Genomic DNA, 15,505 nt, shown 5'->3' with positions numbered 1-15,505 from the left:
CCCATGTGTCCCTATGTGTCCCTATGTGTCCCCATGTGTCCCTATGTGTCCCTATGTGTCCCTATGGGCCCCTATGTGTCCCCATGTGTCCCTATGTGTCCCCATGTGTCCCTATGTGTCCCTATGTGTCCCCATGTGTCCCCATGTGTCCCCATGTGTCCCTATGTGTCCCTATGTGTCCCCATGTGTCTCCATGTGTCCCCATGTGTCTCCATGTGTCCCCATGTGTCCCCATGTGTCCCTATGTGTCCCCATGTGTCCCTATGTGTCCCCATGTGTCTCCATGTGTCCCCATGTGTCCCCATGTGTCCCCATGTGTCCCTATGTGTCCCCATGTGTCTCTATGTGTCCCCATGTGTCCCCATGTGTCCCCATGTGTCCCTATGTGTCCCCATGTGTCCCCATGTGTCCCATGTGTCCCTATGTGTCTCTATGTGTCCCCATGTGTCCCTATGTGTCCCCATGTGTCCCTATGTGTCCCCATGTGTCTCTATGTGTCCCCATGTGTCCCTATGTGTCCCCATGTGTCCCCATGTGTCCCCATGTGTCCCCATGTGTACCCATGTGTCCCCATGTGTCCCTTTGTGTCCCCATGTGTCCTCATGTGTCCCCATGTGTCCCCATGTGTCCTCATGTGTCCCCATGTGTCCCTATGGGTCCCTATGTGTCCCCATGTGTCCCCATGTGTCCCCATGTGTCCCTATGTGTCCCCATGTGTCCCCATGTGTCCCATGTGTCCCCATGTGTCCCTATGTGTCCCCATGTGTCCCCATGTGTCCCTATGTGTCCCTATGTGTCTCTATGTGTCCCCATGTGTCCCTATGTGTCCCCATGTGTCCCCATGTGTCCCTATGTGTCCCCATGTGTCCCTATGTGTCCCATGTGTCCCTATGTGTCTCTATGTGTCCATATGTGTCCCCATGTGTCCCCATGTGTCCCTATGTGTCTCTATGTGTCCCCATGTGTCCCTATGTGTCCCCATGTGTCCCCATGTGTCCCTATGAGTCCCCATGTGTGCCCATGTGTCCCCATGTGTCCCTTTGTGTCCCCATGTGTCCCCATGTGTCCCTATGTGTCCCCATGTGTCCCCATGTGTCCCATGTGTCCCTATGAGTCCCCATGTGTCCCCATGTGTCCCCATGTGTCCCCATGTGTCCCTATGTGTCTCTATGTGTCCCCATGTGTCCCTATGTGTCCCCATGTGTCCCCATGTGTCCCTATGAGTCCCCATGTGTCCCCATGTGTCCCCATGTGTCCCCATGTGTCCCCATGCCCCCCTATGGGGCCCAGCGGGCGTCAGGCCGGAGCGCTTTGGGGTCCTTTATTGGCAGCCCGTCCCCCCCCATCCCATAATATGTCAGAGGCGGCGGATCTTCATCTCGCTGCGGCGCAGGGAGTAGTTGAAGCCCTTCCACTGGGCCCAGTTGAGGCCGTTGGCGTAGGAGAGGTGGGCCCCCCCCAGGTAGAAGCCGTTGAGGTTGGAGAAGTGGCAGCTCTTGAACCACCAGGCGCCGGACGACAGCGCGGCGCAGTTCTGCACGTAAAGGTCCTGGTCGCGGTCGAACGTGGAGAACTTCTGACCGTGGTGGTAACTCAGGGAGTCGCCTGCGGGGGGCGGGGGGCCGGAACGGGGCCGTTAGGGGCCGGAAGGGGGCCGGAAGGGGGCGTATGGGGGCCGGAAGGGGGCGCGTAGGGGCCGGAAGGGGGCGTGTGGGGGCCGGAAGGGGGCGTGTGTTTTCCGGGAGGGCGCCTATGGGGGCCGGAGGGGGGCAGATGGGGGCCGGAAGGGGGCGTATGGGGCCGGAAGGGGGCACGTGGGGCTGTAAGGGGGCACGTGGGGCCGGAAGGGGGCTTATGGGGCCGGAAGGGGGCAGATGGGGTCTGGAAGGGGGCATGTGGGGGCCGGAAGGGGGCGCGTGGGGGCCGGGAGGGGGCAGATGGGGGCCGGAAGGGGGCAGATGGGGCCGGAAGGTCGCGTGGGGGCCGGGAGGGCGCCTATGGGGGCCGGAAGGGGGCACATAGGGGCCGGAAGGGGGCGTGTGGGGGCCGGAAGCGGGCAGATGGGGGCCGGAAGGGGGCGTGTGGGGGCCGGAAGGGGGCACGTGGAGCCGGAAGGGGGCAGATGGGGGCCGGAAGGGGGCAGATGGGGGCTGGAAGGGGGCCGTAAGGGGGAGCGTGGGGGCCGGAAGGGGGCTTACGGGGGCCGGAAGGGGGCAGATGGTGGCCGGAAGGGGGGATATGGGGGCCGGAAGGGGGCCGGAAGGGGGCAGATGGGGGCTGGAAGGGGGCAGATGGGGGCCGGAAGGGGGCCAGAAGGGGGCATGTGGGGCCGGAAGGGGGCAGATGGGGGCTGGAAGGGGGCAGATGGGGGCTGGAAGGGGGCCGTAAGGGGGAGCGTGGGGGCCGGAAGGGGGCTTACGGGGGCCGGAAGGGGGCAGATGGTGGCCGGAAGGGGGGATATGGGGGCCGGAAGGGGGCCGGAAGGGGGCAGATGTGGGCTGGAAGGGCGCCTATGGGGGCCGGAAGGGGGCCATAAGGGGGCGTATGGGGGCCGGAAGGGGGCCGGAAGAGGGCTTATGGGGCCGGAAGGGGGCGTGTCGGGGCCGGAAGGGGGCGTGTGGGGGCCGGAAGGGGGCGTATGGAGGCCGGAAGGGGGCGCGTAGGGGCCGTAAGGGGGCGTGTGGGGGCCGGAAGGGGGCGTGTGGGGGCCGGAAGGGGCGGTATGGGGGCCGGAAGGGGGCGCGTAGGGGCCGGAAGGGGGGGTATGGGGGCCGGAAGGGGGCACGTGGGGGCCGGAAGGGGGCGTGTGGGGGCCGGAAGGGGGCAGATGGGGGCCGGAAGGGGGCGCGTAGGGGCCGGAAGGGGGCACGTGGGGGCAGATAGGGGTGCATAGGGACACATATAGGGGCTGTAAGGACACATGGGGTCAGATGGGGGCAGATGGGGACAGATAGGGACCATAGGGGCACATGGGGACACATGGGGGCAGATGGGGACATGTGGGGGCAGATGGGGGCACATGGGGACACGTGGGGGCCCGTGGGGGCACGTAGGGACCATAGGGACCCATAGAGCCCCCTAGACCCCCATAGAGACCCCATAGAGCCCCACAGCAACCCCACAGAACCCCAGAGCCCCCCCTCACCCCACACCGGCGCTGCCGTCCACGAAGCCCCCCACGTGCAGGGTGATAGAGCCCCATAGAGCCCATAGAGCCCCACAGGGACCCCATAGACCCCCATAGACCCCCATAGGGACCCCATAGAGCCCCCTAGACCCCCATTGGGCCCCAATAGAGCCCCCTAGACCCCCATAGAGCCCCATAGATCCCCAATAGAGCCCCATAGAGCCCCCTAGACCCCCATAGATCCCCAATAGAGCCCCACAGAGCCCCATAGATCCCCATAGATCCCCAATAGAGCCTCATAGATCCCCCTAGACCCCCATAGGGACCCCATAGAGCCCCATAGAGCCCCAATAGAGCCCCATAGAGCCCCCTAGACCCCCATAGGGATCCCATAGACCCCCATTGGGCCCCAATAGAGCCCCCTAGACCCCCATAGGGACCCCATAGAGCCCCATAGAGCCCCATAGATCCCCAATAGAGCCCCATAGATCCCCCTAGACCCCCATAGGGACCCCATAGAGCCCCCTAGACCCCCATAGGGACCCCATAGAGCCCCATAGAGCCCCAATAGAGCCCCATAGAGCCCCCTAGACCCCCATAGGGATCCCATAGACCCCCATTGGGCCCCAATAGAGCCCCCTAGACCCCCATAGGGACCCCATAGAGCCCCATAGAGCCCCATAGATCCCCAATAGAGCCCCATAGATCCCCCTAGACCCCCATAGGGACCCCATAGAGCCCCCTAGACCCCCATAAGGACCCCATAGAGCACCATAGATCCCCAATAGAGACCCCCTAGACCCCCATAGATCCCCATGGTTCCCCCTAGAGCCCATAGAGCCCCCTAGACTCCCATAGGGACCCCATAGAGCCCCATAGAGCTTCATAGAGCCCTATAGAGCCCCATAGGGATCCCATAGAGCCCCCTAGACCCCCATAGGGACCCCATAGAGCCCCATAGACCCCCATTGGGCCCCAATAGAGCCCCCTAGACCCCCATAGGGACCCCATAGATCCCCAATAGAGACCCCCTAGACCCCCATAGATCCCCATAGTTCCCCCTAGAGCCCATAGAGCCCCCTAGACCCCCATAGGGACCCCATAGGGACCCCATAGAGCCCCCTAGACCCCCATAGGGACCCCACAAGACCCCCACCGGCGCCGCCGTCCACGAAGCCCCCCACATGCAGGGTGATAGATCCCCATAGAGCCCCATAGACCCCCATAGGGACCCCATAGAGCCCCCTAGACCCCCATTGGGCCCCAATAGAGCCCCCTAGACCCCCATAGGGACCCCATAGAGCCCCATAGAGCCCCATAGATCCCCAATAGAGCCCCATAGATCCCCCTAGACCCCCATAGGGACCCCATAGAGCCCCATAGATCCCCAATAGAGCCCCATAGATCCCCCTAGACCCCCATAGGGACCCCATAGACCCCCATAGAGCCCCATAGACCCCCATAGGGACCCCATAGAGCCCCCTAGACCCCCATAGGGACCCCATAGAGCCCCATAGATCCCCAATAGAACCACGTAGAGCCCCATAGATCCCCAATAGAGCCCCCTAGACCCCCATAGGGACCCCACAAGACCCCCACCAGCGCCGCCGTCCACGAAGCCCCCCACACGCAGGCTGATAGATCCCCATAGAGCCCCATAGAGCCCCATAGATCCCCCTAGACCCCCATAGGGACCCCATAGAGCCCCATAAAGCCTCATAGAGCCCTATAGAGCCCCATAGGGACCCCATAGAGCCCCCTAGACCCCCATAGGGACCCCACAAGACCCCCACCGGCGCCGCCGTCCACGAAGCCCCCCACATGCAGGCTGATAGATCCCCATAGAGCCCCATAGAGCCCCATAGATCCCCCTAGACCCCCATATGGACCCCATAGAGCCCCCTAGACCCCCATAGGGACCCCACAAGACCCCCACCGGCGCCGCCGTCCACAAAGCCCCCCACGTGCAGGGTGATAGATCCCCATAGAGCCCATAGAGCCCCATAGAGCCCCATAGGGACCCCATAGAGCCCCAATAGAGCCCCGTAGACCCCCATAGGGACCACATAGAGCCCCCTGGACCCCATAGGGACCCCATAGATCCCCATAGAGCCCCATAGATCCCCATAGAGCCCCATAGAGCCCCATAGGGACCCCATAGATCCCCATAGAGCCCATAGATCCCCAATAGAGCCCCATAGACCCCCATTGGGCCCCATTAGAGCCCCCTAGAGCCCCATAGGGACCCCATAGAGCCCTATAGAGCCCCATAGAGCCCCCTAGACCCCCATAGGGACCCCACAAGACCCCCACCGGCGCCGCCGTCCACGAAGCCCCCCACATGCAGGCTGTATCCGTCCTCCTCGGCGCTGATGGCGTTTGGGGACAGGGCGAAGCTGCCGTAGGTGGCCGAGGCCGTGTTGTTCTCAAAGTCCTCCAGCTCCACCCGCAGCTCGTAGCGGCCCTGCAGCGTCAGCACGTGGATGGTCTGCAGCCCTGGGGGGGGGAAATGGGGGTCAGGGTGGGGTCAGGGTGGGGTCACTGTGGGGTCATTATGGGGTCACTATGGGGTCACAACATGGGGACATCATGGGGAGAAAATGGGGTCACTATGGGGTCACTATGGGACACAATGGGGTCAGCACGTGGATGGTCTGCAGCCCTGGGGGGGGGAAATGGGGGTCAGTATGGGGTCAGGGTGGGGTCACAGCATGGGGACATCGTGGGGACACAATAGGGGTCACTGTGGGGTCACTATGGGGTCACTATGGGGTCACTATGGGTCACTATGGGGTCAGTATGGGGTCACAGCATGGGGACATCGTGGGGACACAATAGGGGTCACTATGGGTCACTATGGGGTCACTTTGGGGTCACTATGGGACACAATGGGGTCAGCACGTGGATGGTCTGCAGCCCTGGGGGGGCAATGGGGTCAGGGAGGGGTCATTATGGGGTCACTATGGGGTCACTATGGGGTCACAGCATGGGGACATCATGGGGACACAATAGGGGTCACTATGGGTCACTATGGGGTCACTATGGGTCACTGTGGGGTCACTATGGGACACAATGGGGTCAGCACGTGGATGGTCTGCAGCCCTGGGGGGGGATGGGGGTCAGGGTGGGGTCAGGGTGGGGTCACAGCATGGGGACATCGTGGGGACACAATAGGGGTCACTATGGGTCACTATGGGGTCACTTTGGGGTCACTTTGGGGTCACTATGGGTCACTGAGGGGTCAGTATGGGGTCACTTTGGGGTCACAGCATGGGGACATCATGGGGAGAAAATGGGGTCACTATGGGTCACTATGGGGTCACTGTGGGGTCACTGTGGGGTCACAGCATGGGGACATCATGGGGACACAATAGGGGTCACTATGGGTCACTATGGGGTCACTATGCGGTCACTGTGGGGTCACTATGGGGTCAGTATGGGGTCACAACATGGGGACATCGTGGGGACACAATAGGGGTCACTATGGGTCACTATGGGGTCACTATGGGGTCACTATGGGGTCACTATGGGTCACTATGGGGTCAGCACGTGGATGGTCTGCAGCCCTGGGGGGGGGAATGGGGGTCAGGGTGGGGTCAGTATGGGGTCAGGGTGGGGTCACAGCATGGGGACATCATGGGGACACAATAGGGGTCACTATGGGGTCACTATGGGGTCACAGCATGGGGACCTCATGGGGACACAATAGGGGTCACTATGGGTCACTATGGGGTCACTCTGGGTTCACTCTGGGGTCACATTGGGGTCACTCTGGGGTCACAGTACGAGTTCTATGGGTTCTATGGGTGCCGATGGGTTCCCATGGGTGCCATTGGATCCAATGGGTGCCGATGGGTTCCCATGGGTGCCATTGGATTCTATGGGTGCCCATGGGTTCCCTTGGGCGCCATTGGATTCTATGGGTGCCATTGGATCCAATGGGTGCTGATGGGTTCCCATGGGTGCCAATGGGATCCGATGGGTGCCGATGGGTTCTATGGCTGCCCATGGGTGCAGATGGGTGCTGATGGGTTCCCATGGGTTCTATGGGTGCCAATGGGATCCAATGGGATCCAATGGGTGCCAATGGGTTCTATGGGTGCGGATGGGTGCCGATGGGTTCCCATGGGTTCTATGGGTGCCAATGGGATCCAATGGGTGCTGATGGGTGCCGATGGATCCCCCTGGGTGCCATTGGATCCAATGGGTGCCAATGGGATCCAATGGGTGCCGATGGGTGCTGATGGGTTCCCATGGGTTCTATGGGTGCCAATGGGATCCAATGGGTGCTGATGGGTTCTATGGGTGCCCATGGGTGCCAATGGGTTCCCATGGGTTCTATGGGTGCCAATGGGATCCAATGGAATCCAATGGGTGCTGATGGGTTCTATGGGTGCCCATGGGTGCTGATGGGTGCCGATGGGTTCCCATGGGTTCTATGCGTGCCAATGGGATCCAATGGGTGCCGATGGGTTCTATGGGTGCCCATGGGTTCTATGGGATCCAATGGGATCCAACGGGATCCAATGGGTGCCGATGGGTTCTATGGGTGCCAATGGGTGCCAATGGGTGCCGATGGGTTCCCATGGGTTCTATGGGTGCCAATGGGATCCAATGGGTGCTGATGGGTTCTATGGGTGCCGATGGGTGCCAATGGGTTCCCATGGGTTCTATGGGTGCCAATGGGATCCAATGGAATCCAATGGGTGCTGATGGGTTCTATGGGTGCCCATGGGTGCTGATGGGTGCCGATGGGTTCCCATGGGTTCTATGCGTGCCAATGGGATCCAATGGGTGCCGATGGGTTCTATGGGTGCCCATGGGTTCTATGGGATCCAATGGGATCCAACGGGATCCAATGGGTGCCGATGGGTTCTATGGGTGCCAATGGGTGCCAATGGGTGCCGATGGGTTCCCATGGGTTCTATGGGTGCCAATGGGATCCAATGGAATCCAATGGGTGCCCATGGGTGCCCATGGGTGCCGATGGGTGCGGGTGGGCTCCCAGGGGTGTCACGTGACCTCACCCAGCCAATACTCGCCGTCGGCGCGCCCGAAGCCGTAGCGATAATCGTTCCAACCCCGGAAGAAACTGACGGAGCCGTTGAAACGCTTCTGGAACACCTGGGGGGGGGGGGGGGGGGGAGGGGGCACGCTTGCACACGCGTGTGCACACACGGATGGCACACGCGCACACGTATGTTACGCACACACGTTACACGTACACATCTGTTACACGCACGTCTCTCACACACAGACGTGAATGTTGCACGCACAAGCACACACACATCACACACACATGTTACACACACACAAGTTACACACGCACACGTATGTCACACACCCACACGCATGTTACACGCGTGTCCGTACCATCCAGACGTGTCCGTCCGTGCTCATGTCGCAGTTACACACACACACACATGTTACATACACACACATTACAAACACACACACACACAGATGTTACTCTCACACACACACACGTATGTCACACACCCACACGCATGTGACACGCGTGTGCGCACCGTCCAGACGTGTCCGTCCGTGCTCATGTCGCTGTTACACACACACACACACATTACAAACACACACATTACACACACACACACTACAAACACACACACACACGTATGTCACACACACCCACACGCATGTGACACGCGTGTGCGCACCGTCCAGACGTGTCCGTCCGTGCTCATGTCGCAGTAGACGGGCACCGGGAGGCCGGGCCCCATGGGATACACCAGGTAGACGCCGTCGCTCTGCGCCCCCCCCGCGTGCACGTCGTGGCAGTCGCGCGGTGACACGGCGGCGCACGGCAGCGCCGGCACGGCTGGGGGGGCAACGGGGGGTCATGGGGTCAGAGGGGGTCGTGGGGGTCGTGGGGGCAATGGGGGCAGGGGGGTGAATGGGGGCATGGGGGACAATGGGGGCAGTGGGGGTTGTGGGGGCAGGGGGGGCTGTGGGGTGGATGGGGTCAATGGGGGCAGGGGGGGCAATGGGGGCTGTGGGGGGAATGGGGTGAATGGGGGCAGGGGGGGCTGTGGGGTGGATGGGGGCAAGGGGGGGTCATGGGGTCAGAGGGGGTCGTGGGGGTCGTGGGGTCAACGGGGACAGGGGGGTGAATGGGGTGAATGGGGTGAATGGGGGCAGTGGGGGCAGGGGGGGCAGTGGGGTGAATGGGGGCAATGGGGGGTCATGGGGTCAGAGGGGGTCGTGGGGGTCGTGGGGGCAATGGGGGAGGGGGGGCTGTGGGGTGGATGGGGGCAATGGGGTGAATGGGGGGCGATGGGGGCAGGGGGGGCAACGGGGGGTCATGGGGTCAGAGGGGGTCGTGGGGGTCGTGGGGTCAATGGGGGCAGGGGGGGCTGTGGGGTGGATGGGGGCTGTGGGGGGAATGGGGGGCAATGGGGGCAGGGGGGTGAATGGGGGCAGGGGGGGCTGTGGGGTGGATGGGGGCAAGGAGGGGTCATGGGGTCAGAGGGGGTCGTGGGGGCAATGGGGACAAGGGGGGCTGTGGGGTGGATGGGGGCAATGGGGGCAGGGGGGGCAATGGGGGCTGTGGGGGGAATGGGGTGAATGGGGGCAGGGGGGGCAGTGGGGTGGGTGTCCCCAAACCCCCCCCGACCCCAAACCCCCCCGTGACCCCAAATCCCCCCCCCAGACCCCAATCTCCCCCCAATGACCCCAACCCCCCCCGACCCCAATCCTCCCCCGACCCCAAACCCCCCCATGACCCCAAATCCCCCCCATCACCCCAAACCCCCCCCGACCCCAGTTCCAACCCCAAACCCCCCCATGACCCCAAACCCCCCCGACCCCAAATCCCCCCCCCAGACCCCAATCTCCCCCCGTGACCCCAAATCCCCCCCATGTCCCCAAACCCCCCAGACCCCAAATCCCCCCCCGACCCCAATCTCCCCCCGTGACCCCAAACCCCCCCCGACCCCAAATCCTCCCCCCAGACCCCAAATCCCCCCCCATGACCCCAAACCCCCCCGACCCCAAATCCCCCCCGACCCCAATCCCCCCCGTGACCCCAAATCCCTCCATGACCCCAAACCCCCCCCAGACCCCAACCCCCCCCATGTCCCCAAATCCCCCCCCAATGACCCCAAACCCCCCCCGACCCCAAACCCCCCCGTGACCCCAAATCCCCCCCCATGTCCCCAAACCCCCCCCGACCCCAAATCCCCCCCGCAGATCCCAATCCCCCCCCGTGACCCCGATTCCCCCCCATGACCCCAAATCCCCCCGACCCCAAACCCCCCCATGACCCCAAACACCCCCGACCCCCAACCCCCCCTGACCCCAAATCCCCCCCATGACCCCAAACCCCCCCGACCCCAATTCCAACCCCAATCCCCCCCATGACCCCAAATCCCCCGTGACCCCAAATCCCCCCCCCGACCCCAAACCCCCCCTGACCCCAAATCCCCCCCATGACCCCAAACCCCCCCGACCCCAAACCCCCCCAATGACCCCAAATCCCCCCCCCAATGACCCCATGACCCCAAACCCCCCCCACCCCAAAGCCCCGCCCCCAAAGCCCCGCCCCCAAAGCCCCGCCCCCCACTCACCCGCAGAGGCGATGGGCTGCGCCCCCCCCCGGGGCAGCCCCCAAAGCACCGCCACCGCCACCAGCACCTGGACGGGAACAGTGCGGGCCTATGGGGGCACTATGGGGTCACTATGGGGTGGGGGTCCCTATGGGGGCACTATGGGGTCACTATGGGGTGGGGGTCCCTATGGGGGCACTATGGGGTCCCTATGGGGTGGGGGTCCCTATGGGGGCACTATGGGGTCACTATGGGGTGGGGGTCCCTATGGGGGCACTGTGGGGTCCTTATGGGGTCGTTATGGGGTGGGGTCCCTATGGGGTCCCTATGGGGTCCCTATGGGGTCCTTATGGGGTGGGGGCCTATGGGGTCCCTATGGGGTCCCTATGGGGTCCCTATGGGGTCACTATGGGGTCACTATGGGGTGGGGGTCCCTATGGGGTCCTTATGGGGTCTTTATGGGGTCTTTATGGGGTCCCTATGGGGTCCCTATGGGGTCCTTATGGGGTGGGGGGCCTATGGGGTCCCTATGGGGTCCCTATGGGGTCCTTATGGGGTGGGGGGGTCCTTATGGGGTCCTTATGGGGTCCCTATGGGGTCCCTATGGGGCGGGGTCCCTATGCGATCCCTATGGGGTGAGGTCACTTATAGGGCCGCTATGGGGTAGGGTCGCTTATAGGGCCGCTATGGGGTGGGGGACCCTATGGGGTGGGGTCGCTTATAGGGCTGCTATGGGGCTGGGGTCCCTATAGGGTGGGGTGGGTTATAGGGCCGCTATGGGGTACAGTCGCTTCTAGGGCCACTATGGGGCCAGGGTCCCTATAGGGTCCTTATGGGGTACAGTCGCTTATAGGGCCGCTATGGGGCCGGGGTCCCTATAGGGCCGCTATGGGGTGGGGTCACTTATGGGGCCCGCAATGGGGCCAGGGTCCCTATAGGGTGGGGTCGCTTACAGGGCCATTATGGGGTGGGGTGGGTTATAGGGCCGCTATGGGGCGGGGTCGCTTATAGGGCTGCTATGGGGCCAGGTTCTCTATAGGGTGGGGTCGCTATGGGGCTGCTATGGGGTGGGGGTCCCTATAGGGTCCCTATAGGGTGGGGTCGGTTATAGGGCCGCTATGGGGCGGGGGTCCCTATAGGGTGGGGTCGCTTATAGGGCCGCTATGGGGCGGGGGTCCCTATAGGGCCACTATGGGGTGGGGGTCCCTATAGGTGGGGTCGCTTATGGGGCCGCTGTGGGGTGGGATGGGTTATAGGGCTGCTATGGCGCTGGGGTCCCTATAGGGTGGGGTCGGTTATAGGGCCGCTATGGGGTGGGGTCGGTTGTAGGGCCACTATGGGGCCAGGGTCCCTACAGGGTAGGGTGGGTTATAGGGCCGCTATGGGGCTGGGGTTCCTATAGGGTGGGGTTGTTTATAGGGCCGCCATGGGGTGGGGTCGGTTATAGGGCTGCTATGGGGCTGCTGTAGGGTGGGGTCACTTATAGGGCTGCTATGGGGTGGGGGTCCCTATAGGGCCGCTATGGGGCGGGGGTCCCTGTAGGGCGGGGTCGCTTATAGGGCCGCTACGGGGTGGGGTCGCTTATAGGGCCGCTATGGGGCTGCTGTAGGGTCGCTTTTAGGGCTGCTATGGGGCGGGGTCCCTATAGGGCAGCTATGGGGCAGGGTGGGTTATAGGGCCGCTATGGGGTGGGGGTTCCTATAGGGTGGGGTCGCTTATAGGGCCGCTATGGGGTGGGGGTCCCTATAGGGTGGGGTCGCTTATGGGGCTGCTATGGGGCGGGGGTCCCTATAGGGCCGCTATGGGGTGGGGTCGGTTATAGGGCCGCTATGGGGCCAGGGTCCCTATAGGGTGGGGTGGGTTATAGGGCCGCTATGGGGCGGGGTCGCTTATAGGGCTGCTATGGGGCCAGGGTCCCTATAGGGTGGGGTCGCTTATAGGGCCGCTATGGGGCTGCTATAGGGTCGCTTATGGAGCTGCTATGGGGCAGGGGTCCCTATAGGGCCGCTATGGGGCGGGGGTCCCTATGGGGTGGGGTCGCTTATGGGGCTGCTATGGGGCGGGGGTCCCTATAGGGCCGCTATGGGGCGGGGTGATTTATAGGGCCGCTATGGGGCGGGGGTCCCTATAGGGTGGGGTCGCTTATGGGGCCGCTATGGGGCGGAGGTCCCTATGGGGTGGGGTCGCTTATGGGGCCGCTATGGGGTGGGGTCAGTTATAGGGCCGCTATGGGGTGGGGTGGGTTATAGGGCCGCTATGGGGCGGGGGTTCCTATAGGGTGGGGTCGCTTATGGGGCCGCTATGGGGTGGGGGTCCCTATGGGGTGGGGTTGGTTATAGGGCTGCTATGGGGCCAGGGTCCCTATAGGGTGGGGTCGCTTATGGGGCCGCTATGGGGTGTGGTGGGTTATAGGGCCGCTATGGGGTGGGGTCGGTTATAGGGCCGCTATGGGGCGGGGGTCCCTATGGGGTGGGGTCGGTTACAGGGCCGCTATGGGGTGGGGTTGTTTATAGGGCCGCCATGGGGTGGGGTCGCTTATAGGGCTGCTATGGGGCCAGGTTCTCTATAGGGTGGGGTCGCTATGGGGCTGCTATGGGGCGGGGGTCCCTATAGGGTCCCTATAGGGTGGGGTCGGTTACAGAGCCGCTATGGGGCTGGGGTTCCTATAGGGTGGGGTTGTTTATAGGGCCGCCATGGGGTGGGGTCGGTTATAGGGTCCCTATAGGGTGGAGTCGCTTATAGGGCCGCTATGGGGCGGGGGTCCCTATAGGGTGGGGTCGCTTATGGGGCCGCTATGGGGTGGGGGTCCCTATAGGGTGGGGTCGCTTATGGGGCCGCTATGGGGCGGGGGTCCCTATAGGGCCGCTATGGGGTGGGGTCGGTTATAGGGCCGCTATGGGGCGGGGGTCCCTATAGGGACGCTATGGGGCCAGGGTCCCTATAGGGCTGCTATGGGGTGGGGTCCCTTATAGGGCCGCTATGGGGCGGGGTGGTTTATAGGGCCGCTATGGGGCCAGGGTCCCTATAGGGCCACTATGGGGCGGGGGTCCCTGTAGGGTGGGGTCGCTTATGGGGCTGCTATGGGGTGGGGTCCCTTATAGGGCCGCTATGGGGCGGGGGTCCCTATAGGGCCGCTATGGGGTGGGGTCGGTTATAGGGCCGCTGTGGGGTGGGGGTCCCTATAGGGTGGGGTCGCTTATGGGGCCGCTATGGGGCGGGGGTCCCTATAGGGTGGGGTCGCTTATAGGGCCGCTATGGGGCGGGGGTCCCTATGGGGTGGGGTCGGTTATGGGGCCGCTATGGGGCGGGGGTCCCTATAGGGCCGCTATGGGGTGGGGTCGGTTATAGGGCCGCTATGGGGCGGGGGTCCCTATAGGGCCGCTATGGGGTGGGGTCGGTTATAGGGCCGCTATGGGGCGGGGGTTCCTATAGGGTGGGGTCGCTTATGGGGCCGCTATGGGGTGGGGGTCCCCATGGGGTGGGGTTGGTTATAGGGCTGCTATGGGGCCAGGGTCCCTATAGGGTGGGGTCGCTTATGGGGCCGCTATGGGGTGGGGTCCCTTATAGGGCCGCTATGGGGTGGGGTCCCTTATAGGGCCGCTATGGGGCGGGGGTCCCTATAGGGTGGGGTCGCTTATGGGGCTGCTATGGGGTGGGGTCGCTTATGGGGCCGCTATGGGGCGGGGGTCCCTATAGGGCCGCTATGGGGCGGGGGTCCCTATGGGGTGGGGTCGCTTATGGGGCTGCTATGGGGTGGGGTCCCTTATAGGGCCGCTATGGGGCGGGGGTCCCTATAGGGCCGCTATGGGGTGGGGTCGGTTATAGGGCCGCTATGGGGCGGGGGTCCCTATAGGGTGGGGGTCGGTTATAGGGCCGCTATGGGGCGGGGGTCCCTATAGGGTGGGGTCGCTTATGGGGCTGCTATGGGGCGGGGGTCCCTATAGGGTGGGGTCGCTTATGGGGCCGTTATGGGGCGGGGGTCCCTATAGGGTGGGGTCGCTTATGGGGCCGCTGTGGGGCGGGGGTCCCTATAGGGCCGCTATGGGGCGGGGGTCCCTATGGGGCGGGGTCGCTTATGGGGCCGCTATGGGGCGGGGTGGGTTATAGGGCCGCTATGGGGCGGGGGTCCCTATGGGGTGGGGTGGGTTATAGGGCCGCTATGGGGCAGGCGTCCCTATAGGGGGGGGTCGCTTATAGGGCCGCTATGGGGCCAGGGTCCCTATAGGGTGGGGTCGCTTATGGGGCTGCTATGGGGTGGGGTCCCTTATAGGGCCGCTATGGGGCGGGGGTCCCTATAGGGTGGGGTCGCTTATGGGGCCGCTATGGGGCGGGGGTCCCTATAGGGCCGCTATGGGGTGGGGACGTGGCAGTACCTCCATGGCCGCTCGCTCCCCTCCGCCCCACAAGCGGCCCCCAGCCCCCCCGTGGGTGTGGGGTGTGGGGTGGGGGGGTTATGGGGCCCTTTTAGGGGATTTGGGGGGGGGGGGGGGACGTTAACCCCATCGCTGCCGGATGGGAGTCATTAATTACTGCTAATTGCGTTAACGAGCGTCGGTACGGGGTGGGGGGGCACTGTGGGGTTTGATGGGGTCCTGTGGGGTTTTATGGGGTCTCTATGGGTCTCTATGGGTCTCTATGGGGCTCTGTGGTCTTTATGGGGTTTTATGGGGTCGTTATGGGGTCTCTATGGGGCTCTGTGGTCTTTATTGGGTCCCGTGGGGTTTTATGGGGTCCCTATAGGGTGGGGTCTCTATGGGGTTTTATGGGGTCTCTATGGGGCTCTGTGGTCTTTATGGGGTCCTTTGGGGTTTTATGG

General features: G+C 63.7%; 1 protein-coding gene across 2 annotated transcripts; it reads right to left on the bottom strand.

Moving 5' to 3' along the window:
* Positions 1 to 1,234: 1,234 nt before the first annotated feature.
* LOC116241325 (microfibril-associated glycoprotein 4-like) lies at positions 1,235 to 15,140 on the bottom strand. 2 transcript variants are annotated; one of them, XM_090130305.1, is made up of 6 exons: positions 15,063 to 15,133; positions 10,711 to 10,798; positions 8,803 to 8,963; positions 8,155 to 8,251; positions 5,441 to 5,623; positions 1,235 to 1,605 (listed from the first exon to the last, which is right to left on the bottom strand). In XM_090130305.1, exons 1-6 carry the CDS (start codon positions 15,066 to 15,068, stop codon positions 1,358 to 1,360), a joined length of 783 nt encoding a protein of 260 aa, XP_089986431.1. In that variant the 5' UTR covers positions 15,069 to 15,133; the 3' UTR covers positions 1,235 to 1,357. The 2 variants fall into 2 exon arrangements, with proteins under 2 accessions (XP_089986431.1, XP_089986432.1); XM_090130306.1 differs by having other exon boundaries at positions 1,236 to 1,605; positions 10,711 to 10,777; positions 15,063 to 15,140.
* Positions 15,141 to 15,505: the final 365 nt, after the last annotated feature.

This window comes from Phasianus colchicus, chromosome 40 (genome assembly GCF_987193195.1).
Source record: "Phasianus colchicus chromosome 40, bPhaCol1.hap1.1, whole genome shotgun sequence".
Lineage (NCBI taxonomy): Eukaryota > Metazoa > Chordata > Aves > Galliformes > Phasianidae > Phasianus > Phasianus colchicus.
This window is presented reverse-complemented; position numbering and strand designations above follow the sequence as displayed.

Excerpts from the sequence above, each read along its gene's own strand:
- LOC116241325 (XM_090130305.1), bottom strand. Across the intron at positions 5,624-8,154 it reads CGACGGCGAGTATTGGCTGG|GGCTGCAGACCATCCACGTG; the intron begins GTGAGGTCACGT and ends TCCCCCCCCCAG. Across the intron at positions 1,606-5,440 it reads CTTCGTGGACGGCGGCGCCG|GCGACTCCCTGAGTTACCAC; the intron begins GTGGGGGTCTTG and ends CGCCCCCCGCAG.